This window comes from Oreochromis aureus, linkage group 9 (genome assembly GCF_013358895.1).
Source record: "Oreochromis aureus strain Israel breed Guangdong linkage group 9, ZZ_aureus, whole genome shotgun sequence".
NCBI classification, from domain to species: Eukaryota; Metazoa; Chordata; class Actinopteri; order Cichliformes; family Cichlidae; genus Oreochromis; species Oreochromis aureus.
This window is the reverse complement of record NC_052950.1, coordinates 10332163-10360106: the sequence shown is the minus strand read 5'-3', so window position 1 is coordinate 10360106 and position 27944 is coordinate 10332163. Positions and strand designations below refer to the sequence as shown.

General features: G+C 40.2%; 1 protein-coding gene across 3 annotated transcripts in view; it reads right to left on the bottom strand.

The window, feature by feature from the left end:
* Positions 1–27944, bottom strand: part of ntng1a (netrin g1a) — a 116525-nt gene that overhangs the window by 57963 nt on the left and 30618 nt on the right. For all 3 annotated transcript variants that reach the window (XM_039617092.1, XM_039617091.1, XM_039617093.1), the window contains exon 3: positions 1711–2354. In XM_039617092.1, the coding sequence (XP_039473026.1) occupies positions 1711–2354 (644 nt within the window). The remainder of the gene's footprint in view (positions 1–1710; positions 2355–27944) is intronic.

Genomic DNA, 27944 nt, shown 5'->3' with positions numbered 1-27944 from the left:
CTAGTATACGACGCATGGAGAAAGGAGCTGAGCAGTGATTCGCCATGGGGGGGGGGAAGCAGAGTGAAGCCTCTCTGTGTAGAGTGTATCTCATTATGGCTGAACTGTGTGTTACCTTTGGTAAACAGTGGGGAATATTTCTCAGGCGAGCGTCACTCTAAAAGCAGCAGGCTGGTAAACGACCACGGCCCGACTGTGCCGCAATGCCATTGCTCAAATATACAGCCCCACAGGGATGTAAGAGTTGGGTCATGATTAGTCAGATAGAATAAATAATCTGCTCTTATGACAGCCCTCTTCATTTCACCGTGTGTTAAATGGATGCCACGTCCAACTCTTTTGTGTTAGTAAATTCCCTCCAGTTATTTTTGCTGAATGACCTTCTCAATCACGAGAAAAGTCAAAAATTCAATTTCTGAGAAAAGCATTCATTATCATAGCCTTTGTGCTGAAGGGTACCTGCCCGTTTACTGTGCATTAGAGCGATCCGTAGTATATTTGTAGGCAATTTCAATAGCATATTAAGCAAATCAACAAATTAGAGAATCATACGGGATTTGACAATATTAACGTGAATACTATGAGAGCCACACAAACATGCATTGCCATGAGTATGAGAATGAGGTCATCTGTAAATTCCTATCCAGTGTTAATGCTCATATTCAAAACTTTTCCCCAACAACTACACTGGCTCAAACAATTATTTGATGAGACTGAACAGGACGCTGCTGATGTTTATATTTCTAGTCTTCTTTCCAAGTCTGTCTTGAGGCTGAGAAAAGCTGCAACACACGCACTGCTGTGTGCCACCGTCTGCCAGCCCGACTTCAACACTTCCACATATTTCCTCGAATTGTTGTGACGTTCTGCACACTGTGCTTCTGTACAGCTGAGTCTCTCACATGTGAAGAGCAAAACATGAGTAATTAAATCTTCATTCCTCCACCCACACGACCACATTCACGTCTGTTAAATTGAAAAACTACACGGTGTAAAACAGATCCACTTAAGTCGACGCCTCACTGACTCTTGTAGTATAGCGTCACGAAGTGGGGGAAGCTTTCGTTAACCTTTGCGCTAACACTACAGCGGAGTCTTGTTTTGATGTTATATGACCCTCCAGAGACTTTGTAAATCAAACACTAATTACAGTGTACAGTGACCTGATGGCTGAAATGCTACATCTGATGTGCTCCGTGGGCTAAAAGACAGCTGAGTGAATTCTTGTCTAAAGTAGAGTGCTTCAGCAAACTGTAAGCTGCTTGGTTAATTAAGACATGCTGACAACTGGTGAACTCTGCACAACATTATAGATCCACAGCCTAATTGGAAAGAATGGACAACAGTCAACACATTTCCTTCACTTCTTGGCAGCTGCACTGTAGTTGTAATAATGAATATAGAAAATATAGAAAAAAATGAAACTGTCAATTCTAAAAGGATCCTTACAAAGAATGAGTCAACTCATTGTTAGATTAACCTATATGGGCAGCTTTTTTGTTACACCCCTGCTGGCCGATAACTGATTCACTGCCAATCTATATGGAAATTTGAACTGACTCACTTATGAAAGTTAAGACAAACACTGGACCTAGCTTTTTTAAAGTCCCTTGCAGTCTGGGGCTCATGGGTTGTAACCCTCTTTTCCTTTGTGGTAATCCAGCCCTGAGTCCATCAAACAGTATTTGTACAGATTAATTTATGTCTTACCTGCCCTGAACTTTGATGTCAGAAATGGCATAGAAGTATCTGGACAAGTTGTTCTCATCCACCATCGTCGCTCCTGTGGCAGGCCGGAGCAGGCGGATTCTCAGATCAGTAATGGTAAAGAAGTCCCTCAGCTTCTTGGTTGTGTCTAGCTGGCCGTAAAGTGAGGCCATGTTGTGGAGCTGGGGTCCAGCAAACAGTGCAAATCGGTCCTTGATCTCAAAGCGTACAGTTTTGTCGTTCTTCCACACGTACCCTCGTGAGTAGTCCTCGGTGCAGATAATGTCCAGCAGGGTATGCTGAGTTAGGTCTTGCACCGTCTTGGGCTCCATGGTGAAGGCGTCCAAGCAGTCAGTGGCGTAGAACTGGTAGGGCTGCCAGGTTCGTCCATAATCTAGTGATTTTTCTAGGACCATCTGTTCGGGTCGGCCTGACTCAAAGGTGAGGACAATGTCTTCAGTCAGCTCAATGGTTTTGTTCCAAGATAGAGTGATGTTGACCAGTAGGGGTTTTGGGTACTTCTTCCAGGAGGTGGACTGCCAGAAGGTTGTGGGGTTGCGGCCCTCAGTGTCGAACATCAGCCCTGGGGGGTGGGCGAGCTCCTCAGTGGTGGCGTCACATTCATTGTTACACATGTAAGGGTTTTCCTACATAGAGGGAACAGAGGAAACAAAGAGCAGAAGAGAAAGCAATAAAAATGGTGCTCACAAGAACAAATCAGGCCATTGTCAGAGTTGATTATTCAGAAAACTTTATATAATAGTCGAATTGTAAATGTCATGCAACACCATGATATTTGGCGATTTTTGAAGACATGAGCTATGCATGAAAGGCAAGCAGGAAAAGAGTGAGGTTGTCTCAGTAGTGGGCATACAATTAGAAGTAGTCAAAGACACATTGATTTGTGTTGCACATTTATCATTTAAGAATCTGCCAACAACCTATTGCCAGGTGCAGCAAAGAGGTGGCCACTAAAATTTGATCACTTGGAAAAACCAAATTGTGAAGCTTGTGTAAATAATTAGGTGCATCAAGTAACTACTATTTTTCTCACTGAACACTTACTATGGCCATTGTTCCCACGCAAATATTTAAACATTAAGAAAACACATCCCAAAAACTATAGCAAGGATTCTAGACTATTTTCCTCAAATAAGGATTTAAGTCCCTGAAGCATGCTTATCAGGGGTTAAAGCAACCCAATATCATGCAAAGTGTATAATAGGCGCGCTGGTCCACTGTGTCCATCACGCTTTGCCTCTACAAAACGTGAAATGTCCCGCTTGCAGAAGTTGCAGTGAGGTGCAGTAACAGCAGAGGGAAATATTTTATTTCAAGCACACATGAAAATAATCACAGGAAAGCATTTAAACAGACATTACATATATATACATATGCCTAGCCTGCCTAGCTTAATAGTTTCCAGCAATTAAGGACCCTGCAATGTACTTCATACATTTTCTGCTCTTCAACTTCTTGGCTTTAAATATATTATCTCCTTCTGCCGGTAATGCAACTTCTACATGGGTGTACATTTCAAATTTTGGACAGGCAAATGGACAAGTGAAATGAACACGGTGGACTGGCGTGTCTATACACATCTGTACACAGTATGTTGTGATACTGGGTTGGTTAATGTGGACCAGAATTATCCAGAACAGCACCTTTGATTAATTGGTAACAAAATTTCATTAAGCTAGCTAACTTAGCTTAATACATAATACTGTAAAGAGAGTTCATTTTTTGGGTGCAGTTGTCTGGCATTGTTTCCAGTTGGTGTCATGGAGATACTTGCATAGTACCAAGTATGACATCCCATGTTTTTTTTTGTTTTTTTTTTGTCACTGTGATTTCATGATTTCATAGTTTCATGTCAATAAAGTTGTACTTGTGGAACTTTGTCATTTAGCTGAGGGCTTTGGCTAACACTAGATCAGCAAGTATATCTGAGAAACATTTATATTGGCAGGTAACTATAAATTTTTCAAACAACTCAACAAATACTTCTAAACACAAAATGTTTCTGTGCAGTCTGGACCACAGTGTGTCTGCAAACACTGTATTTCCCAGGGAGAAAACAAAACAATAATGTGTGATCAGTTTAGTCTAAGAGATGGAGAAAGACGTCAGTAAGAGAGGACAGGAGAGGAAGAAGAGATTATTTTCAAAGATAAAAACAGCACAGTGACATTTTAAGTCAGACAGCATCTATGATGTTTTGCAGAAGTTATATTTTTTCACATTCTGACAACTTAAACATCAACTTAAAACATAAATTGAAGAACAATAATTTTGTATTACTCAAAGACTGCATCAAAATACAGGGTCCTTTAGTACTCCTTGATGGAGGCTAAATTAATTAGTTTGCAGTATTGTGTAAGGTTTGCAATGCTGGGTTGGACTGGTGCAGAGCAGGCTGTGGTGTTCATGGTCAATGTTAGGTTATATTGAAAGCAGCAGACATTTAAGCTTAATCTGATTTGGCTGCTTATATATGTCAGTTAATTCAATTAAATCTACAAGAAGCAGGAGACTTTAGAGCAGCAGCATCCAAGGTCAGCTGATCACATCCTGTATGCAAAGAAAACAAATCTACTTGGAGTTCACTATGCAAATTTGGATTTTTTATTTTCTATGTGATTCTTTTCCCTGTGCTGCACCACTACATGGCTATAGCAGATCTTAGGATTCTCCTTGCTAAATCCCACTTTAACCCCTGCTTATATATGACAGCCATGCCTGGATAAGCTAATGATAAGCTGGGTCATGAAAAATGATTCTTCAGTTTGTAGTGATATGGGGGAAAATGATCTTTTTCTGTTTTTAACATATAAGAGTTTATGTAAAGATAAGAAAGTTAAATGACAAAAGAAATATCTCCTAAAAAAGTGACTTTATTTTCAGTTTCTTTTGGCCTTCATATTTGTCTGACTTTATTCTTCATTTTCTTTAAAAGATTCATCAAAATCTTGTGGGCAGTTGAATCACTTTTATCAACTTCATTCAAAAAAAAATATCCACACATAACGTATAATTTTCACATCAGAAATTTCTCTTGAGGTTTCCAGAGTTTCTTCACATGCTTTAAATTCATCAAGCTCCTTGCTTGAAAGAGGTCTCTCCAAAAACATTTGTCCGATTTACCACAAATCATTACCAGGCAATGTTCTCTCTCCTTGCTCCCTAGGGGCTCGATCTAGCTGTCAGGGGGAGGAGGCACTCTTCCAAGAGGACCTTTCAAGTGCTACAAGCTCCAATTTATCAGGACAAGATAATCCACTACTTGATTAGGTGGGAGATGTCACCCTGTGTGTGTGAGTGCGTGTGGAAGTGAGTGTGGCGATGTGGTGAGGAAACAGGGACAGGAGCGGGTCTCTGATGTAAGACAGTCTAATGAAGCGGCGAGGCAGAGATCGAGTAAGTTAGAGTGAGAAACAGCTCTATTCACCTAATAAGCTTTGCAAGTTTTTCCTCGTCCTCCAAGGCAAGGTGACAATGAAACAGGGCTCTGTCAGGCCTTCTGACTTTTGGAGGGACCCATTAATATCCTGTCTGGGCTATCCCCTACAGGCTTCTCCCAGTACTGGACAGCGGTGGCTAGGAGGAGACAGTGACGGAGGAAGGCAGGCTGGCAGTGGAAAATTCCACTTGGGTTTTAGTATACCGTCTTATGGTGGAAGGTTAGGTGTGGCATTAACTGCAGCATCTGGTGCACCGTGCAGCCACAGACAGATGTGTAATAAGTCACATGTGACAGTTATGCATGATTAGGGGGTGAGGGAAGTCTCTAAAAACATACTTGGCATGCAGAATAGTTGTGTTTTTATGGCTTGTTGGGAATGTGTATTCATTGAGAGAGACCTGAAACTGAGCTCATATAAGATTCAAGAAGGAAGAGAAGAAAATTTGGATTTATTGTTGTAGATTTTTCAATTTTTTTCTAACATAGCAACTAAACTATTTATGTTACTTCCTATTAAATTATGTTTTTAGTTATAATGAATGCTGCTGTTGACATCATACTATGTATTCTTACACTGTCATTATCTACTTGCCTTCCTGCAGAATTTAGTTTTGTAATTAGCTCATTGTAGTAAATAGACTCCATCAGACGTGAATGTCATTCTGAACCGAATTCAACACATTACTCAAGTAAAGACATATTATCAGCAGAATTTTGTACTGATTCCTAATCTCATCCACGCTACCTCACCTTTTAAACCTTTCACATTAACATTAACTTATAGCCAATCCTTTCTCCTTTTTTCTAAATGCTCATATAAATAATAATGAATTGATTTGAATTGAATCTATGTAGATATGAAGGTGAAGTGTTGAGCACGGAGGATCTCCAGACACTATGGGGGTCTGGACACTAGAAGAAACCTGAGCATAGACTTCTTGGATGGTCTGTTAGCAAAATTAACTATGAAGCAAGCCATCATGACTAATCAGCGACTCAAGTCAGCTTAGATGAATCGTGTGGATCAAAGCGACCACCCAGTAACGATGGTTAACTCTGAGCTTTAGTGGAGATCAAACAGCTATAGAGACCAAAAATGCTGGTTGGCTGTGAATTTGTTCATTTCTGGAATCAGCTCAGAAATGAACTCTAGCTTTGGCATTTTTTCATTGGAGTTTGAGGTTTTTTGGGGTGTTTTTTCAGCCCCAAAGCTGCCAGTTGATCTTCCCTAGTGTACCAAAATGGCTAGAGCAGGATTTGGCTTTAATACATCTGAAGAAGCAAATTTCACATGAATGCCCATCAGCTTAGTACAGGGAGTGCAGAATTATTAGGCAAATGAGTATTTTGTCCACATCATCCTCTTCATGCATGTTGTCTTACTCCAAGCTGTATAGGCTCGAAAGCCTACTACCAATTAAGCATATTAGGTGATGTGCATCTCTGTAATGAGAAGGGGTGTGGTCTAATGACATCAACACCCTATATCAGGTGTGCATAATTATTAGGCAACTTCCTTTCCTTTGGCAAAATGGGTCAAAAGAAGGACTTGACAGGCTCAGAAAAGTCAAAAAATAGTGAGATATCTTGCAGAGGGATGCAGCAGTCTTAAAATTGCAAAGCTTCTGAAGCGTGATCATCGAACAATCAAGCGTTTCATTCAAAATAGTCAACAGGGTCGCAAGAAGCGTGTGGAAAAACCAAGGCGCAAAATAACTGCCCATGAACTGAGAAAAGTCAAGCGTGCAGCTGCCAAGATGCCACTTGCCACCAGTTTGGCCATATTTCAGAGCTGCAACATCACTGGAGTGCCCAAAAGCACAAGGTGTGCAATACTCAGAGACATGGCCAAGGTAAGAAAGGCTGAAAGACGACCACCACTGAACAAGACACACAAGCTGAAACGTCAAGACTGGGCCAAGAAATATCTCAAGACTGATTTTTCTAAGGTTTTATGGACTGATGAAATGAGAGTGAGTCTTGATGGGCCAGATGGATGGGCCCGTGGCTGGATTTTGGTAAAGGGCAGAGAGCTCCAGTCCGACTCAGACGCCAGCAAGGTGGAGGTGGAGTACTGGTTTGGGCTGGTATCATCAAAGATGAGCTTGTGGGGCCTTTTCGGGTTGAGGATGGAGTCAAGCTCAACTCCCAGTCCTACTGCCAGTTTCTGGAAGACACCTTCTTCAAGCAGTGGTACAGGAAGAAGTCTGCATCCTTCAAGAAAAACATGATTTTCATGCAGGACAATGCTCCATCACACGCGTCCAAGTACTCCACAGCGTGGCTGGCGAGAAAGGGTATAAAGAAGAAAAACTAATGACATGGCCTCCTTGTTCACCTGATCTGAACCCCATTGAGAACCTGTGGTCCATCATCAAATGTGAGATTTACAAGGAGGAAAACGGTACACCTCTCTGAACAGTGTCTGGGAGGCTGTGGTTGCTGCTGCACGCAATGTTGATGGTGAACAGATCAAAACACTGACAGAATCCATGGATGGCAGGCTTTTGAGTGTCCTTGCAAAGAAAGGTGGCTATATTGGTCGCTGATTTGCTTTTGTTTTGTTTTGAATGTCAGAAATGTATATTTGTGACTGTGGAGATGTTATATTGGTTTCACTGGTAAAATAAATAATTGAAATGGGTATATATTTGTTTTTGTTAAGTTGCCTAATAATTATGCACAGTAATAGTCACCTGCACACACAGATATCCCCTAAAATAGCTAAAACTAAAACAAACTAAAAACTACTTCCAAAAACATTCAGCTTTGATATTAATGAGTTTTTGGGTTCATTGAGAACATGGTTGTTGTTCAATAATAAAATTATTCCTCAAAAATACAACTTGCCTAATAATTCTGCACTCCCTGTATGCCATGCTGTACAAAGTTGAAATGCAGTTGTTTTGGGGTCACATCTGTGACCTACTTGCTTAGGCCAGTGGCTGAAGTAAATAGTCTTAGGATGTCTCTGTGGGAGCAACTGTATCATCTCTGAGGTCAACCTATTTATTCCTTTAAGTCTAAATAATGCTGATCCAATGATCAGCTATTACTGTAACACCCAAAGACACACACACACACACACACACACACACACACACACACACACACACACACAGGCTACTCACACAAAGTGCTGGTACATCTCAGTAATCAGACAAAGATGTATCCCTATCGATCCCTGTGGCCGTGCAGCTGAAAATCTGCTGCATGTAGCACCTTGCAGCCCTGACCAGTGGTCCTGCGATCCCCTGAACACGCAGGTTAAAAACCTTTCATTACTGTCTCCTCCGCTTCTCGCCTAACGACAAAATACTGCCTTTATGAAGATCAATAACCGCACTGGTCTGCCGGAGAAGAGCAAGGAGATAAAATGCTGAGTATACGCCTTTATGAAGATCAATACTAGATTTCTGTGTTTTACTGTGGGGTAGTGCTAAGGCCTGTACTAGTGAATTAATGGTTTGGCACACGTTTAACCATCTGACAGGACCCGGCACGACAACAGCAGCATTTTTGTAATTACAAAAGATGTTTCTATTAATCCCAGTGTGATGATAAGTGGCCAAGATGGGGGGCAGCCAGCGCAGATTACAAAGCCAGCGCTGAGATAGCGAGAGCGGAAAGGTCATGCCAAATTGGCACTAATAGAGATGCAGTCAACCCACCCAAAACACACTGGATTATTAGCACTGTGATGCAGTGATATAGTGTGAGAGAGCAGTTGTGTGCATGTGTGTGTGTGTTTGTGTTTGCAGGTGGGCGTTCATATACCAGCAAGTATGTGGTTGTGGGTGGATAATATCAGGAAGCTGCTCTAAATTCCTTTGGTGTTGTCCCCATTATAGTCAAACTGTTCAGGCTAATTTAACCAACCGGCTAGAGGAATAAAAATCAGCAGTGCTGCAACACAGTGGGTAATGAATTAGACTCATCTCATTCAGCTGCACTCAACAGACCAGCGTTATTTGTAGTGTTTAGGTCACAGGGAAGCGTTTGCCTATTTGTTTACAAAAGCTTTTAGATATGTTTAAGCAATTTGCCTGTTGTACTCACACAAGTAACACAAGACACCATTTTGGCTTCAAATTACGGATCCTGGATCTTTTATTGTGACTCTGTAACTGCTACGATTTAGTGAACAATCATCAGGAATTAAAGCAGCTGCAGTTAAAACGTCCTATTAAACTTAACAAAACCAATTATCCTAGAAAAAATAAATATATTCTTACTTTTATGCAAATTCTCCACGTGTATCTATGCTGTACTATAGTGGAAAAAATAGCATGCTGTTATGATCTCCTGTTAGCATTTTCTCATCACCTGTACAACAAAGGGTCGCATTAACCTTTATTTAAAAGGGATCTTTGACCCAAACAGTTGGATACAGAGGCTTCTGCGTGGATGCATGATGAGCAGATGGGCGAATTCATACACAAAAGAAGAGAAGAGCAGATAAGTTACTGAGGTTTAAAATAAGATATGACCATGCTGGCTGACAGCCTTGGCCTGGCCACACAGCAACCACTGATGGAGGATGGGACTTGAGGGAATATAAATTTACTAACTGCAGACAAGCCATCTTGATAGATGGGCTCACACCAATCAAACCAATCCGCTTGTGTGACAGATGTCTTGGACGTGGAACCCAGATAGCAAATTGAATTCACACTCCATCGATTCGTCTTTCTAACTCGCCCCCTTTTTCTTTTGCTTCCTGTTCTTTGTTTCATGTTCGAAGAAATTTCATTTCAGAGCGAGATCAGTGTTTAAATATAAGAGAAATAAATCAATTTTAATATGTGGTCTGATCTTTTTTTTCTTACTCTTTTAAGAGGAACTTACCAGAGCAGGACCTGTACTACTTCATAAGAAGTAGTACAAAAAAATAAAGCATGTTAAATCGATGGTGGGACTTTTCATCAGGTGATCACTGCATATCAGTGTTATTAATCAGTGAATATCTTACAGTTTAGGCAGTACACCTCCAGTGACCTTGCTGATGAAATCACTCCACTCTGAAACCATGCTCTGGTGTGGATACTGTGTCACAGACTTCACGCATCATATCAGGGTAATGTCCATGTGTAATTTAATGTTATAGATGGTGGCAGATATGGCAGACATCTATCTAACCAAAACACACACGAGCAATCCTTCCTTGTGGGTTCTTGTAACAAACAGGAGAGACAAAGACAGATGATGAGTGGCTGCAGTTTATCACTAAGCACACATCAATACCACATCTCCAGAACGCCTGTTTATTTCACTGACCTGCCCTCCAGCCTCTGCGGATTTGATCAAAGAAACCAAAAATGATTAAAAACATTTCTGGACATTCACCATCCATCCGTGGTTTGTATTAAAAAACAGGATATTATATAGCAATGGGATAGTCAAAAACAGTACTGGTTTGCTTATACTGCCATTTTTCAAGGAATCTAAACATTGTTCTACTGCATATTCTGCAAAAGATCATGTGGAAATGGACAAGATGCACCATCATTCTGTATGTGGCAATAAATCTACAATAAAACAAGTAGAGTGGGGCATCAGTTTTGCATAAATCAAGAAGCTCCTGTGATTTCTGTGTTAAATGTCTGTAATAACTTTGTACCGTTTGTGGAAATCTTTTTTTTTTTGCCTACAGTGTAGAATTCCTCCCACCTTCGCTGCAGAAATCCATAATCCCTTCTTTTATATATATATATATATATATATATATATATATATAAATCTATTTCTCTTCCATGTTTGTACCTCTCTCTCCTCAGCCAGGTGTGTGTATAAGTGTGTACGTGCATGTGTGTAGGATGTGGGGGTTGGGGGTTAAAGCTATCCCTGCTGCATTAATGAGACCTTGTGTTCCACAATAGATTTCTTCACCCCAACCCAGTGGCTTGATTGAAGCATTGCTCTCTCAATTTCAGTCTCTCTCGCTCTCTCTCTCTCCCTCGCTCTCTCTAGTCATGCCAACACCTTCAGTGGATCCCTCCTCTCCCTCTCCCTGTCTCCCATGGTGATGGGTGGTGCAGACAGAAAGAGGAGCTTAACCTGGACGTGGAATGAATATTGGATGCCAGTGTGACAGATTACAGTGGTAATAGACACCCTGGTCAAATCCTCACAAGGATTACAATCATATTTTCAAATGGCTCAGGGTCGGCCGGAGGTCGTCCAGCCTGGACTGTGGTCAACAACCCAGAGGGAGCCCTAAAATCCCACATTTACACATGCTGAGACAGGTTCCTCTGCCAATTGTGTGTGTAAAGCACGGTTTTGCATATAATGTTAGCTCTGATTTTAATATAAACACTTTTACAAAACCAGTGCAGCTACTGGTCATTAATCATGCAAAACAAGGAAGATGCAGGCCTTAAACTCTGGAACAATTAAGGAAAATATAATAATACATCATCAAGTTTTAGAATAATATATCAAAGCAATAATAGTCAATACACTTCTTGCTTATTTGCTCTTTTTGCTGAGACACTTTTTGGAGTTGGAGCTAGCCGCCGGTTAGCTAAGTAAGAGTGTCAAAATGTGTCTATATGAACCTCTAACCTGTATGTGACTATCATATACAACCATCATATACCAGCATACTGAGCTTAGACTCAGCATGAAATGTGCTGAAACCCTACACAGGCACTGACTGAAGACCACCAGCTCAAAGGGTCCGATAGATGAAATGTGCTGTTTTGTAGCACCACTGGGGGAAATCCAATAGTGATCCAAAAGGCAGTGAGCTGCACCATTCAGCCACCTTAAGCACCACAGCATGGGCCGTCCAGTCGACTGTGGAGGGGTTATGAGGTGAGACGATGTGTAAATGTTCTCCTGTTTCATTCATCGTGATCACTGGCAGCGATTTAGAAGATTCATGAGCCTTAAAACAATAGCGGGGAAAGCCTTCAGCATGCGGCCTCTGCACATTCAGAGGATATAAAAACAATTTTATATTCCATTATCTTTTATATGGCAATGCGGGCCCTACAGGGTGCCACTGCGATATGGTTTGGAGGACAGGACAACACCTCCTGCTTAAAAGATGTTATATTTGTGAGAGCGAGGTAAGTACACCCATTGAGAGCAAGAGCCAAGGGGTGTTTGATGGCTGTAGGTGTACCTTTAACAGAGACAGGTTAATGGCCCGCTACAGTATATTGGCATTGTATTCTGGCACATTTAACACCAAATTAAGAAAATTTATTCATGCAGCACAGGAATGTATAGTTCACTACTTCCTTCCTGTACAGTGAATATGCATTTGAGGAAATTAAGGAGTTGTGCAACATGCAAAGGCCAGTTTGCATGATGCAAAAACAGTTTGTCTCCAGTGCACATGAGGTTACCCCAGGAGTAGCCAACAGTTGTTCCAGCAGGAAACCACATATGTAGAAGACATATCATTACATATCTGTGAGGTCTTTTCAAAGAGGACCCAGTGGTAACGGCTGTGTGCTGAAATGTAAAAAGAAAAAAAGTATGCATCATTTCAAAGCCTAAGCCTTTTTTCCCAAGTCTATAAAAGTGTAATGGAGCATTAATAATGCACAAGTAACTTAACCAAAAACAAGTTTCAAACTTTTTCTGTTTAACTTCTGTCTGGAGCTGGTTAGATTTTATAGATTATATATTATTCCTGGCATATCAAACTGTGGCTCATGGAGGGAAAACTCTATATAGTGCTGTAGATTTGGTTCTTTTGTAGTAAAAAACTACTAAAAAATGTTTTGGATGACTGCATTGCTGCCTGCACCAAATCGCAAATGGAGGAAGGTTATTTTTCACTGTCATTCTCGTCTCTTCTTTCATTAAGATGACATTTCTGCAGTGAACTAATACACGAGGGTATAATCGATCCGCTGGCTGCTGCAGTGCTACATCTCTCAATCAAACTGTCTTGTCAGATAAAACGAAGACTTTGGAATTTTTCACGACACATTAGGACCAGAAACCTGTAGACATGATCACCCCTTATCTTCTAGCCGTGAAATCCCTCACGGGTTGACAACACGAAGCTGAGGCTACATCAAAAGCTGTCTACCCCACTCCATCGCCTGTCGCCATTCTTTCTCTCTTGCCATCTCTCAATCTACTGGTATTTTTAGTGTTATAATAGTGCTACATATCCTACATAGAGGCCCTCCAGAGAGACATAGATCACTGTCACCTTGACCAAGCTAAGAGTCTAAAGCCCAGCACAGGGAGCTGCCCCGGCTTCCTCCCCGTGGACACGAACCCTGCTTGGCTGCAACAATAAGCCTACCTTACAAATTAATTCCAGATAATTTGCCAAAGGCGAATGAGTGGAAAACACAAAGGAATATTTGAGCTATATAGAAGGGCACTGACGTCAGTTACTGTTGGTATGGCAAAGGAAAGCATGGGAATCTAGTTTTTGTATCAGCGAATTGTATCACACTGTGTGGCAAGAGCAGTCACTGATTACACACCGCTGCACTGTATGCTTTAAGTGCATTATTTTAAAGTACACAGTGCTTTTACAGCCATGGAGAAAGTTTAGTAGGATGTGTTACGACGTGATAAGATGAAGTAATTCTTTCATCTTAACGATAAATTGTAGCAGAATTTAGACAACAAACAGACCACATTTAGGTAAAATCCACTCAGAACCAGGAGGTTAAAGAGACGTAGATCCTCACATTAGGGCCTCGTGTGCACAGTGCGGCCAATTCAATTAACTGACGCGCCGCGACAGGAAATAAAAACCTCACGCAAGCTCTGATCTTCCTCCACCACTGCTGCTGTGGCGTTCCTGCTCAGTCCCCGGTCGAGGTGTGTTGCGTGGGTTGCAGCTTAATGCTGTTGCTTTGTTTGCTCATCCAGATTGCAGACTTTTAAATACATTTCAGACCAATGCTTTCCGCCTGCTCCCCTGCTGCTCTGTTAATATGCCCTCAGAGGAAGCTTAAAGGTACAGAAGCTGGTGGGTGACATTGCTGTTTGAAGCAAGTTTCCCGCTGGAGATAATCACTGTGTAATTTCGGAACAGTCTCTGCCAAGCCACTGATTGTGTGAGTGTTTCGGGCTCTCAAGGTACCCTCTTTACGAGAGTTGACTTAATATTTTTAGAAAAAAATGTGACAACCGTAGCCGGTCCTTTTATGGAAGAGATTTCCTTTGCTGCTTTGTTAGCCTGTCATTCAGTTATTGCTGCTTTTCTCTCAGTTTTACTGTGCTGCATACTGTTTTTGTCGCTACTCCCACTTTACTCTTTGACACTAAATTGCTTCTGTAATTCTTAATTACTGCGTAATTACTAACCTGGAGGTGCTATTTGCACAATATCATTGTAATTCTTGTAGTTCTTGTTTTCTGTTCACTTTCAGTACAATTCTCTATGCCTTTCATTCATATATTTTACTTCTGTCCTTTAAGTTTTTTTCATGTAGATAATTTATGGTTTCATTTCCCTTTTTTAACATCAAATTAAGTGAAGCGTTACGCTTGTTTGGCTTCTCTTGCCTGTGTTGGGGGAACGCTCCTGTTTGGTGGCTGCATCTGACAAGTGTGTTTTTGTGTGGTTGCTTGGTTGATTGTATGACCCGCAAAATGACCTGGTCAAGCCCTTTTTCCAGCAAGGTTGCACAATTATTAGCAATAAAGTGGAGCAGAAAAAAGGTTACCAGAGCGATACGATCACAGTTGTGGTCAGAAGTTTCCATACACTCATCATGGAGATGAATGTCACCGTAATTTTGGGCTTTTAATTAATTCTTTTTTCTTTTGTAAGGTGGGATGATTGCACAGGATACATCTTTAACAGCTACTTCACAAGTTAATCTTTTCATAAGTAGAGCTGAAGGTTCTATAATGTGTTTTAAAGTGATAAGATTCAACTTATGAACTTCTCAGTCATGATCATGATCAACTACAACTGGTCGTTTCTCTTTGCTGGCACATATAGGATTTGTTTGATAGGACTCATTGGATTGATCAATACTTAAAAAAATGGAAAAGTGTAAGATTGCTTCTGGAATGACCTTCCTGACCTCAACCCTGTTGAGAACTTGGGGACTATGTTTAAAAGGCCGGATTGTGATAAGATACCAAGGAATTTAAATAAAAAGTGGCCACCCAGAATTATACTAGAAGCATATTGATGGCTATGAAAATGTGTGGTCGAGGTGCAATCTGCTAAAAGACATTTAAGAAAACATTAGTGGGGTTTATATATACATATTCGAGCCATTAGAGAAAATTAAAAATAAATTCAGACTTGTGCACCTAATTCCTGTTTTTAAAGCCATTAAAGATGTTTGCTGTACAATCATTCTTTGACGTAAATTCAAAGAAATGATTAAAAGCCCAAAATCACGCTGATAACAAGGTATGAAAACTTCTGACCACAACATGTGTGTGTGCTTTTTTTCTCCCATTGAGTATAAATGTTGTAGAACAAATGTTTACTGTTTTATCATGTGATTAAAAATGCCCAGGCTATTGTGTTTACATCGCTATATTTATTTTCCCTTTATAGTTCATTCATGCTATCGCTGATTTCCACCACTTTAGTCCAGCATAAAATATTTCCACAACTCCTAAATGAAAGGCCACGACACTGTAGACAGTTGTGACCTTCATATGATGATGGATGCCTAATGGCTATAGGCCGATCTCTGACTTTTGCATCCAGCATCACTATTTATTTTCTTTCACTTATCCAGTAAAAATATGTCCACATCGACAGACCACTACAAACATACATTTATGGTTACTAGATTATGAATTTGGAGCAGCCCATGTTTTCCTCTGGTGACATTTGAGTCAATGACCTTTGGAAAATTTTGTACAGACACAGATGTGTATGTTAGGATAACCTTTTTGATCTCTGTTTTGAAAATGTGTGTTTACCGTTTCGCCGTATTTGTGCAAGGAAATATTTAAGCATAACATATACATATCATAACATAGTGGTATATATTTATATACTAATTTATTAAAGAGTTACTGAGAATAAGTCAGTTGACTTGAAGACAATGTTGAATAATACCTCCCACCCACTCCATGACATGCTGGTCAGTCACAGGAGCACGTTCAGTGAGAGACTGAGATTACCAAAAGCACCACTGAACGACACAGGAAGTCATTCCTGCCTGTGGCCATCTCCCTATACAACTCATCCACTTAACACACTGTATACTGCAATAGCTACACCCTTTTTGCACATGCTCTTCTTCTTATTCACCTATTTATCAATAAGTGACTTATATGTATATAAGCCATGTATATATTGTATATATTGTGTCTATTTCTTACTTAGTGTATTGTCTGTCTTTGTTAATATTTATACTGGAGCACTGTAACCAAAATAATTTCCCCTATAGAGATCAATAAAGTATTCTGATTCTGATTGTTGTAACGAGCTGCTCCTTGCCTGTACCTACTAATTTATGAGGCTTTAACAAGGTTTTTGTCAGTATTTCTAACACAACTCTTGATTCATGGCTGACAGATCATGATTGTTTACACAAAAGCTACCAACATATTTTAGTAAATCACTGGGCAGTTCATAATAATCTCTAATGGAATTAGTAGAACACTGTTTCATGAATTTAATGGGTGCTGATTAACTCTGATCCAAACACTGAGTGACAGAAATCAATAACTACTAATCAATTACTGATTACTTACCCTGTAGTTGCTTTCCTTTTAACTTTAGGATTACATCATCATTAGCTACTGCTTCTATGTCCAATCAAGTAAAGTAAACCATCAAAATTGGTATTTGCTCAGTAGCTCCTTTTACCTTAATTGACACTTTGCTGTTGCCTACTGTTAATAATGTCCTGGATGAGTAATTATTAGTTTCTGATAAATGGCTCATTAACTGTTCGGCTGCTTCTGATTTATTTTACATTAAGGACTAAGCAAGTCCCTGTGTCTCTAATTGTAAGGTATTGTAAAGTCAAGCTGGTTATGGATAGAAATAAGTTATGAGAATGTAATAGATATGAGTTATTAACATGTTAGCATTATTTTTAGTCTATTAAGAGGTTTGGAGTATTAAGTGGCATACAGAGGTTTTGCACTGACACACCTCGTGAAGTTGGGTTAAGAGACTGTAAGAAAATCAGGGTTTGGAGTGTTTTCATTTAATTGATATTTGATTCCCCTGAAAATGGCTGCTCTGACCCTCAGACCAAAAACGAAATATTGGCTTTTGGATACATGCCAGAGTTTTTTCCCCCCGGTTCTGTTTTGGAAGTGTTGAAAAAAAAAAAGATTTTCTCCCTATAAAGCTCAAAAACACGAGCAGTGATGAAAACAAAAGCTGTCAGGAGAAATAGCTTTGCGTCTGGCTTGCTGCCATTGAAGAATAAGCAGAGCGGCGTATTGTCCGTCACATGATTTTTGCTCTGAAAGCTCTTACAGTCTTATAAGTGCCATCACATTTCACTTCTAGTGGAGGCTTTTCAATCAAGCTTCACCCCTCATTAGTGGCTCTACAGACTGCCACGAGAACGTCAAGAATCTATTCCCGTTAATGAGCACTTCTGTGACTCGGTCAGCAGCGGCCAGAGCAGGAGGTAAATTTAGATCCTTATAATTATCTCAAAAGTGGTCTGAGAATGTTCGAGATGTCAAAAATATTTCAATCAGTCATCATCTTACGGATTCACAAGATCTCTTTTTCATTTCTTTCTTTTTTTGCTCAGGCCTTTAGGGTCTCCTATTTTATTTATTTCTTAAAAGTCTGAGCTTTTAAAAGGATGATTAAAATCAATAGCGTGGTAAAGCTCAGCATTCCCAGCGCGGATATTTAACTGTGCAGAGCAGAGCGTAGTTGGGATGCAGCTCCAGGCCTGTGTGTCAGATCACTGAAGGTCTATTTAGTCATTCTACGGGGATACTTTCTTCTTTTCCTTTTTCCCCTTTATTCTCCTTTCTCAGTCTCTTACCCTTCCCGCCATTTTTTTCTTACCGCAGAATCTCAGAAAATGATTGGCAGATGACTCTTGGGAAAAAGAACTTGGGCCTTTTCCTCTCTCACGGCTCACAGGATCACGACACTCAAACGCACTGACAGGCAAAGTGCGTACACACACACACGCACACACACACACACGCGCTCTTTTTGAAGGCAAGTCACAGAGAACATTGCAGAAAAAAGTAGTGACACACATAAGCACACAGTGGAATTGACTTGGCACTATTCCTATGATCTTTGACAGCTTAGGATATTTACAGAAATGAAAGAAAGTCTTACACTTGACTAAGAATTAATATTTCTGGACAAATCATTTTCATCCTTAATCACGAATTAGTGTGAGCAGTTGTAACCACTGAAAATGTCCGTGCCCCTTTGTAGTCAGCACTTTCAACTTTTGCCATGGGGCTGTTTTTGTAGATGTGGTCTCAGTAGTATCCTATCATGACAAATTCCTCTTTCAGCGCTATAGAAAACAGCTGTGAACTGTCAACAATAAAAAAGGCAGCCATCAGAAATCCCATAAATAACAAATCAAACACTAAAACATGTAGTTGTCCATCATCGTACATCATTAAAACAAAATTAAAAGAACTCGTCAGTACTACAAGCAGCGATGCACCCATGCAAAAGGAGCAAGTCTCTAAAAAACTTGCCATACTTTTCTCCCTCATCACCTGTCATGCTGATAAAAGGCAGCAGTCCATAAAATAAATAAATATAAAAAAATGAAGGAGAAATGTGACGGCGCGCAGCCAGCAACAATGAAACACGAGTGTATCCACTTAATTCCACGACCTAAACTTCAAGCACCCACCGCCATTGTAATCACAACTATCAAAAAGGAGTCAAGGGTGCTCTGCCAGCTGATTGTCTCTGAGCTCCTGATGAGCTGCCATTATAAAAGATGAGAGAGACGCTGCAGTGGGTGGAGGGTAGCAGGGTAAGAAAAAAAAAAATCAGAAAAGGAAATCAAAAACTTAACAGGGCCAGAGGGAAATACTACACTAATCAACTCCACTCTGCTGAAATTATAGATGAATTAAGCTCTCTACTAGTGATTAATTAAACCAAGAGATTCAAACTAATGAGACCATACAGAGATATGGGTGCGCTGCATGCGTGCTTGTGTGTCTGTAACTGGTGGTATGGCTGGGTGGGTGGGTGGGGGGGTGGCCTGTTAAATTTTTTTGTGTACATTTCTGGTACCAAACACTGCAGAAGCACACAGGTTTCAGGCTGCAACCCACTTTGAAGAGGGATTAGCTGCAGTGGCTGATCTTGTGATCGCTGCACACAGGGTGTGCTCATTAAGTAGCCAAAAAACAGGCTTAGAAATATTTGAGAGAAAGGGATATCTGCAAGTAGTGTTTGGGCTTCAGGGAGGAGAAACTCTTTGTTTACACTCAGAGGACATTAAAATGTAAATCTGCTGTATTTTAACAAAAGATTCCTCATAAACGCACATATTTACTGTTCATGTTGTCCCTAAAAAAGGAAGTAGATTCGATTGAAGAGTAAGTCATGTGGTTAGCAGAAGGGGCATTTCCTGCATTTCATTCTAAAAATGTTAAATACATAAACACACATCTGGGGTGTAACGCAATGTTTCTAGTGGTTAAATAAATTTAGCAATTATGCATAAACTTATGCGACAGTTTCTAACTTCAGCTCATTAGTTTCTCATTTGCTGTCAAGTCCTAGATTAAGGGAGGATAAGTAAAAGAAAAAAAACACCTTTGCAAAACAGCTCAGGCTTAAACCCCCGCTGCCCATCAAATCAATGATCCAGAATGACCTCCATAAAAGTCTGAGTGTTAAATTTAATGGGTTTTTTTTTCTAATCTCTCGCCTAAAAAAATGTAAAAATCTGAAAAAAACTTTACCATCTGTAGGTGTTGATGTCCAAATAACATATTCGTATTCATTTAAATATCAAAAAGTTAAAACTGAACATTGACGGGCGTTTTGCTTCTGCTTCTTCTGAGGTGCTTTTTTAAACTTAGCACAAGTGGAGTATAAGCAGCTTCTCCGCTAATGAGCTGCTTCTCTGATTGGCAGCCCTACAGGGGAAGAGTCACACTAAGTTAGAGCTGATTGGTAGACTTCAGACAAGTCTACTGTCTGACAGATGCTAGAACAAAGTCAAAGTATGTGTATTTATTTAGTACGTGTGTGTGTCTGTGTGCATGTGTTTTAATATAATCCCTAACTCTGGGGGAATTGTGTAACAAACACCATTCAGATTTTCACTAACTGTCCTGGGAATCTGTCACCATCAGCTTTTAGTCCGTTCCTTTAGCTCTTAATAAATACAATAACTGCTAAATTCTTACAGTGTACAATCTGATCTGGGACATAGAATAAAGTAATCTCCCCTAGCTCTACCGTTCCTTGTTTGTAAAGGTGTTAGAAGCAGGTTTTTGTAGACTGGGGTTGTAATATGAAAGAACAGTGCTGACTGCAGGCTCCCATGCCCTATTTTGGTGCTTGACTATTTATGAAATTCTACAGTGATGTATGCAATCAAAACTGCATTTGTGCAACCACAGACAGATTTCAACGTATATTTTTAAATTCTGAGGATGCCCATTAAAGAAGATGCTGAGGAAATATTTGTGCCAGAGGAATATTTCTTTACTTGGGTTAGAAACACATATGCTGATCTTAAGAAGTTGGATTCCTACATGCACAATATGGCATTTTACCCAAAGCACCACACGTGTGCATTTGGAAGTGACTCATAAATTACCAGGTACAGCCACAGAGAGGGTCATTAATGAATGAAATCAAGCGTATTTGAATGACAGCCTCGAACCTCACATATAATTCATGTGCGCAATTACTTCTAGCATGGGCTTTGATTTATACATTTCTCCTGTGCGTCACAGTGTGTGTACACCAACAAACCCTGGTGGTGCACAGGTGTAATCACAGGTAGCACAGAATGCCCCAAATCCTTTCCCTCCAAACAAAATAAGCCCTCGATTAACTGCATAACTGAACACCTGTAGCTACAAGTAAAAGATCAAGAGGATCTTTAAATGACTTTCACATTCTAATAAAGGTTCATTGTATTGTTCTATTGAGTTAAGTCACACATGAATATTTTGCTATGCTTATTTGCGGCAATTAAAAAACTCATTTGTATTTTATGGACTACACTTGAGAGATCGTGTGCCCGGGGTCTATGACTTGACTGTCACTAGAATGAAATCCCAATACAGTGGTGATCTTAAGGTCTCAGCTACTGACCATATATTACCATCTGTGGTGTTCTATGTGTAAATGAGGCTGTCTGTGTAGAATAAGACGGATGGTGAGATGAACAGGTGAGATTTATTTTGATAAATACTACAAAATTATTAAATATAGGCATGCTTCAATGCTGAAATCCTCTTGCTCATCATGGGGACACGTAGATTTACAGAATCAATGTTCTACTTCAGACCACAGACTCTATACTTCCTTATTTTTCTTTGGCCAGTCTCCAAAGAAGCCAGGATGAAGACAAATTTCTGTGGTCTTTGTGGGAACAGACTGCATGGCATTCTAGTTGGGGGCTTTTTCTCCTTTTGAGCAATATGGGCTAACAAAGTCCTTTCCCTCTGTTTTCGCTGGTTACCTGTTTCAAAAATAACTGTGCATTTCCAGCACACAGACAGCAAACTTTTGTAACACACCTCAGCGGTCTGCTATTTTCATTCAGGACAGTATCTATAAACACCGTGGTTGTTTAATTCCCAGGCACTTAACGCACAACCACTGTTTCACTTGGCAGTGTGCTTTTCCTGTTTATTCTCACCCTTGGATTCCTGTTCAGGTATTCTGCACTTCCCTCCACGTCCACACACACACAGGGCACAAGTAAGATTTTTTTATTTATTTTTGTTGCTTGTGACTGACAACAATAATAATACATAGTGAAACTGGGGTGCAGTGTTTTCATCGCCAGCATCTCCTCGCTAAGCAGAAAAATATCTTGCTCCAGCTCCTCTATGTGCCTCCTCCCTTTCCCTCCTCCACCACCTCTTCTTTTACCTCTCTCCTCTCTGAAAGTTGATTTCATCTGACGTGACAGAGTTGTGGAAGCCATGGGCGGAGGTGTTACAAATGCTCTGTCACAACGCTAAACATGGCAGGAAGCGAACGCCTCGACAGCTTTCGGATGCAACTTGGGAAACAAGCGACGATGCTCTGCCTTGCCACCGCCTGTTTGACTTCAGCCTTTATCTCTCATTTCAACTACACCGGCAAACTGCTCTGTGCCTACTCTCTTCGGCTGGCCTAGTTTTGTTACTGGCGAGGGAGAACATGCTGGCAGGGAAGAGGTGGCAATGAAAAAGGCAATGGATGCCGAAGGGAAAAATTCCTAGTTCAAATGATGCATACAAGAAGTAAACATAGTTTACTATTAGGCTGAACAGACTATTTGCATGTTTGAAACAATGTTTGTACTAAAACACCATCGACAAATAAGACACATTATCAGACGCAGTGTGCAGAGCAAAGCAAATAACAGCAGATTTTTTATGAGAGAGCGGGGATTGACAATGTCAACACCACTCAACCTGGCATTTCTTTCAACATAAACAAGGTGTCAGTGGAGCAGTGCTAACAAAACAGAAGATAATGTATATCACGAAGGAAGATCAAACTTCAAGCTTTCCTCTGACTCAACAGTATTGATGGGAATGAGCGCTGGCTGTAATTCAGCCTTCCCTATGGATTTAATCTCTCGGGCACTGTCATCCCACTGCCTGGATGTGTGGGTTTGTAGATTTGGTGTACTGTGTGTACTCACATCAATAATGAGTCAGATTTGGTGATGCTGATGATGATATGTAAGCTCCTATTATATCACATTATCATGCACTGGGGCCGGTGTAAAACTTTTACACACATTTGTATAGACGTCATACACGATGCTAATGTCCATATGGTCATATATATATGGAGAAATCTTTTGGCTGGATTTACTAAACAGGGCAAATTAGCATGTGGGTACAATCATGCTGATGGATGGGTGTGGTTAGTTTTACAGGTGATTTACAAATGTTGTGCTGTTTTTTAAACACAGGTGCAGTCAGTTCATTTCAATATGACATGTCCAACCTGCCAACAGCTATGCAATTTTGCGCAAGGTCACAGAGTAAACAGTGGCGCCTCCAGAATTTTTTCATATGGGTGGCCATATGGGGACTACTAAAAATATTGGAGTGGCACAGCAACAGGACCAAAACAGAATTTCTTGTTTTATTATGCTGTTGTCATAAGAGAAAGAGAGAAAAGAATTATGTCTAAATAATTCCCTGCTAGTTGATATCACTGAAAATAGGTAGATATGAGAACCAAATAAAATTTGAAATCCATAATAATCTGTTTTAAGCAGGAATAAATATCAAGTTCGAACTCGGTGCCTTCCACACTCTTGTGCTCACATTTATTTGAATTATTTCCAACATAGGACAGTCTTGTCGGTGGGGAGGCACTGGGGGGTTGGCCAGTGCCCCCTCTGGCCCTCTTGGTGGCACCCCTGAGACTAAGAGATGATATTCAGCTGTTTTTTTGATGCACTAACAGGATAGGCGCAGTTTGTGAATTATAATTAGAAAAGCATAAAAATGTAGGCCATAGATGTATACGTTAAATATTTAGGTTAATTATTTTATTTCCTGTGGTGGCGACAGACAGGCAGAGTACTTATAATGAAAACAGGCTTCAGTAATTAACAGCCTCCGATCTACGTCTCACTGTAAACCATGTACAGTCTGTGGCAGTCTTGTATTAAGACAACTAAAATCCCTTTAAGGGGAAAAAACAGAAACAAAATGTACATGCCTGATTGACAAAAGTTTATTTCTACACTCTGCGACTGGTGGTGTTAACAGTGTGTGTGTGTGTGTGTGTGTGTGTGTCTGTGTGTGTGTGTGATCTAACATACTGCATGCAGCTGAATATGTGTAGGTCCACCAGTAGAAACCTGTTATGTGCTACAGCACAACTCATGGCATCACAATGAAACCCACATGCTCTGTCCATGGTCCTGAAACTATAACAGTCTAATTAGTTCAATATTTCACAGTTAATATGAGTGTAATAAAAGGTTATGAAGGAAAAATGTGCACTCAACTCTAAGAAAGACTTTTTTTCTTCTTTCAACCAGACAGTGACACTCTGCTCAAAGTAAGGGCCACAACGGCATTTCTCTCCAGTGTAGAATCATCTGGCAGAGTTAGGCCTGAAGGTCTGATCACATATCAGACCTTTAGGCCTATCACATGTGATGCTCTGTTCTGATCCGCACAACCCTGCATGCAAGCTGACAGGTTGCAGCTTTGCAGTAGGATAATGTGACATATTCTTGAACAGTGTGTTTCAGTGTTCCTACAGGCACACTAATAAAATCTCTTCAGTCAAACTTGAACAAAGGCAACCTGTGGCCTTCAAACCTACAGGGACCAACTGAACACTCAGTGAAATAATAATAATAGTAATAAAAATAAAAAATGTTTCATTTCAATTTTCTTAGGGAAGTTCACACACATCAAAATACTTTAAGCATTTGGTGTAGATTGACATTTACATAGAAGCTTCCAAAGACAACACCCAGACCTTCTCATTTTAGGCATCATTGCCAACAGGTTTTCAGTATTATGTAAACTCAGTGACTGTGCAGCACAAAATCAAATCTGTCTTGTAGCGTTTAGATGAAGATACAAAATAACTAAAAACAAATCACTGACAGCTAGCAGAAATCTTGGTGTTTTCATATATTACTTAATCCACAAAAAGAAGCCACAGCACACGAGGCTACTTGCACTGACACGCACACTGAAAGCTGTTTCGTTTCACTGGCTCTGCACTGTGTTTCAGTGTGTGTGTCTGCCTGCAGTTCCAGACTGAAACCCTTGGAGAGAGTCTGTTGGCAGCCAGAATGAACGGCCAAGCCAAACCTCCTCCCAAATTTAACTTCTTAATAGGAACGTGGCAGCCAATCTATGTGAATTAATAAATCTCCCAAATATCAAGAAAGTCTCAAAAATTAGCCGTGGCACGTGTAAAGAAATGAACATATCTGTAAACTGAACTGTTCATGTTCTGGCAGGAGAGTTCAACACATACTGTAGGATCTCCAAGTGGGCAACACAGTTTTCCATAGATCCAACTTTCTCCCAACAATGAAACCCTTTATTTACACGCAATGAACAAAGAATTATCAAATAAAAACATACAGATGCCAAGCCTGACATTTTTAGATTGTAAACTTTCAAAAACTCAAACAGTTGGTGACGCTTTTACACTTTACAGGTTTACGAATTGGATGTTTTAAGTGTAAGAGTTTATTCTGATGCTTAACAGACTAGAGGATGGAAAACTCTATGCTGAGCTGTGCAAAAGCATAGAAAGCAGTCATGCAAAGGCTGCTCTGTAGAAGTGGTGTGCAGTCCATATATAATGCACAGTCAGTGCCATTTACAAAAAGCTTAATGTGCAGTCTCAACTCCACACAGATCTATATGTATGCTAAGTGCTGACTTTTTGGGTGGATTTTTATATTTTCAGATTAGAAACATGCTTTTTTAATTAAACAAAATCAAAGACAATGGGAGACACACATTTTTCATTTGCAGGACATGTAATAGACATTTATTGCCACAAAAATAAATCTAAAATCTAATCCTAAAATATGATCAGCTTAATGATGTTTAAAGACATACAGTTCACATAGCAATGCAGACAATGCATATGACAATACGAAATGTTGATAATTTTGTTCTTTTGTTTTGTTTTCCTCAGTTTGGTTTGTGATGCTGAAACAGGCTGGAGAGACCAGATAGATGACCTGATTCTTAACCCTCGCTCTCCTGCTGGGTTATTCATCCAGATATTCAGATGTGGAGTAAAAAAGAAAGACTTCTGTGCTTTATTTTGTGAATTCTGTTACTAAAGGTTTGCAGTTTGTCACGGTGTGTACATCACAGCCTTGATTCAGACACATGCAAGGCTGCATTAAATGAGCTGGAAGCACAGACTCCACTGTCTCCAATCAGGTAAGAAAGAGAAAAAAATGTTTTATAAAGCAGATGTTTGCAAAAAAAAAAAAAAAAGATTAAAATTATATATAAAATCAAAAGAGTCTAACAGCTTTATTAAGGAAAGACGAACCAGAGAACAAAAACGACACAGTGAAAGAGAGCGATGAAGAGGAGCGCTACAGAGAAATCCTGGTGTTTTTACCCAAACCTGTAGCTCCTCACAGCAGGATCTCTCTACCAGGGGAGTAGGAAGGGTGTGATCAGCAGCCAGGCTGGCTGTCAATAATTCAGGGTAGTCTGCTCCTCACCTCAGCGTGCTTCACATGAGCCAACTCACATCCAAATCTCAGCTTTAGATCTCTACCTTCAAGAGACTCTGTGAAATTGAGTGCATCTATTTAGCCTCCAGTACAGGACCTCTGCACACGTCCAAAACACAAGGCACAGGTCACGAACACTGCTTCATCTCCTGCAGGTATGGTCTATGGCTAATGGGAGAGTCCAGTGTTTACAGGTTGGTCTGCCTCAGCCCTCCACGTCTGTCAGCAGATTAAAATATTACTGTTTGCCTGTTTCAGAACATTAGCTGATTACTCCATAGGCTCCACTTACGCTGCGTTTTATGGCCAACAATGAGCCTAAATCACTGCCGTAATGCTGGTGTGATTTAACATAATGATTCTTTTGCTATTTCGCATGCAGCTAAGGTCTACAAGCGTTTTGATGCTTAACAGAAATTGATATGACACTCAGCAGCTATGCTGACAGCTCAACTAAGTCCAAATTACTGCATAGTTGTCTTTGCCTCTTTTTAAACTCTGAATGCAAAACCACACCTGTTAGTCATTTAAATGACTGCAAAGCTACAAATGAAACTTTCCTTTGTTAGATATTTCACTGAGCTGTCAAGCAGTTCAAAAATATAACTTTATCTGGAGTGTTTTTTAAAAGTTTTTGTCCCCTGTACTCATCTAGCTTGTCCTGACTACTAAGTGGGCAGTGCTTCTGAGGGAGATCAAGGCTTCATCATCTCTATAATGAAGATGATTAAAGCACATATGGTAGAAGACAGTTTGCACCAGTACAAAAGAAAGAGATTAAGCACTGTTCATATGCACCAAATCCAAACCGAAACACTCAGAACTTTGTTAATGGTGGCAGTAAACTGCTGCAAATGTCAAATCAAACTGCCTGTCAATTTTCAGCAACGCGAACACAACTCGCGCCATGCCTGGCTGCATTCCCTCAGGGTGTACTTTTTTTCTTTTTCAGCAGAGGAAAAACAAAGACCATTGTGAGAATATCCACTCGCTAATTTAAAAAGCGAACTAAACAGTGAACATGGCTGACTTGATGACAGCTGTCAGGATGACAAGAGGTATTATCAGGTGGGATTTAAATTGTTATGCTGGAGGCAGCCAGGCGGTGTCCAGAAGGGATTTGTTTGGGGTGTTTAGTGGCTGTCACTCAAACCTATATCATACTTCTACTAGCCCTTCAAGTAAAAGTTTCTCTTTTGAATATTCATAAAAAATTTTTTATCATCCATCAAAACTACAAAAGAAAACACAAAAACCGTGCTACAACAAAGTCAACACTGAATTGGTGAAAACTAGCCAAAAATAGAATAAAGTTTAGTTTTCATGTGTACTGTAATTCTTTCAGGGAGCATTTATGGTGGTCACAGAGGGATAACTGGATTTGTTATGTTAGTTTAACATGTTAAAGTATAAAGGCGACAACTGGGATCCTCTACCTGTAGCACCAAAATTTG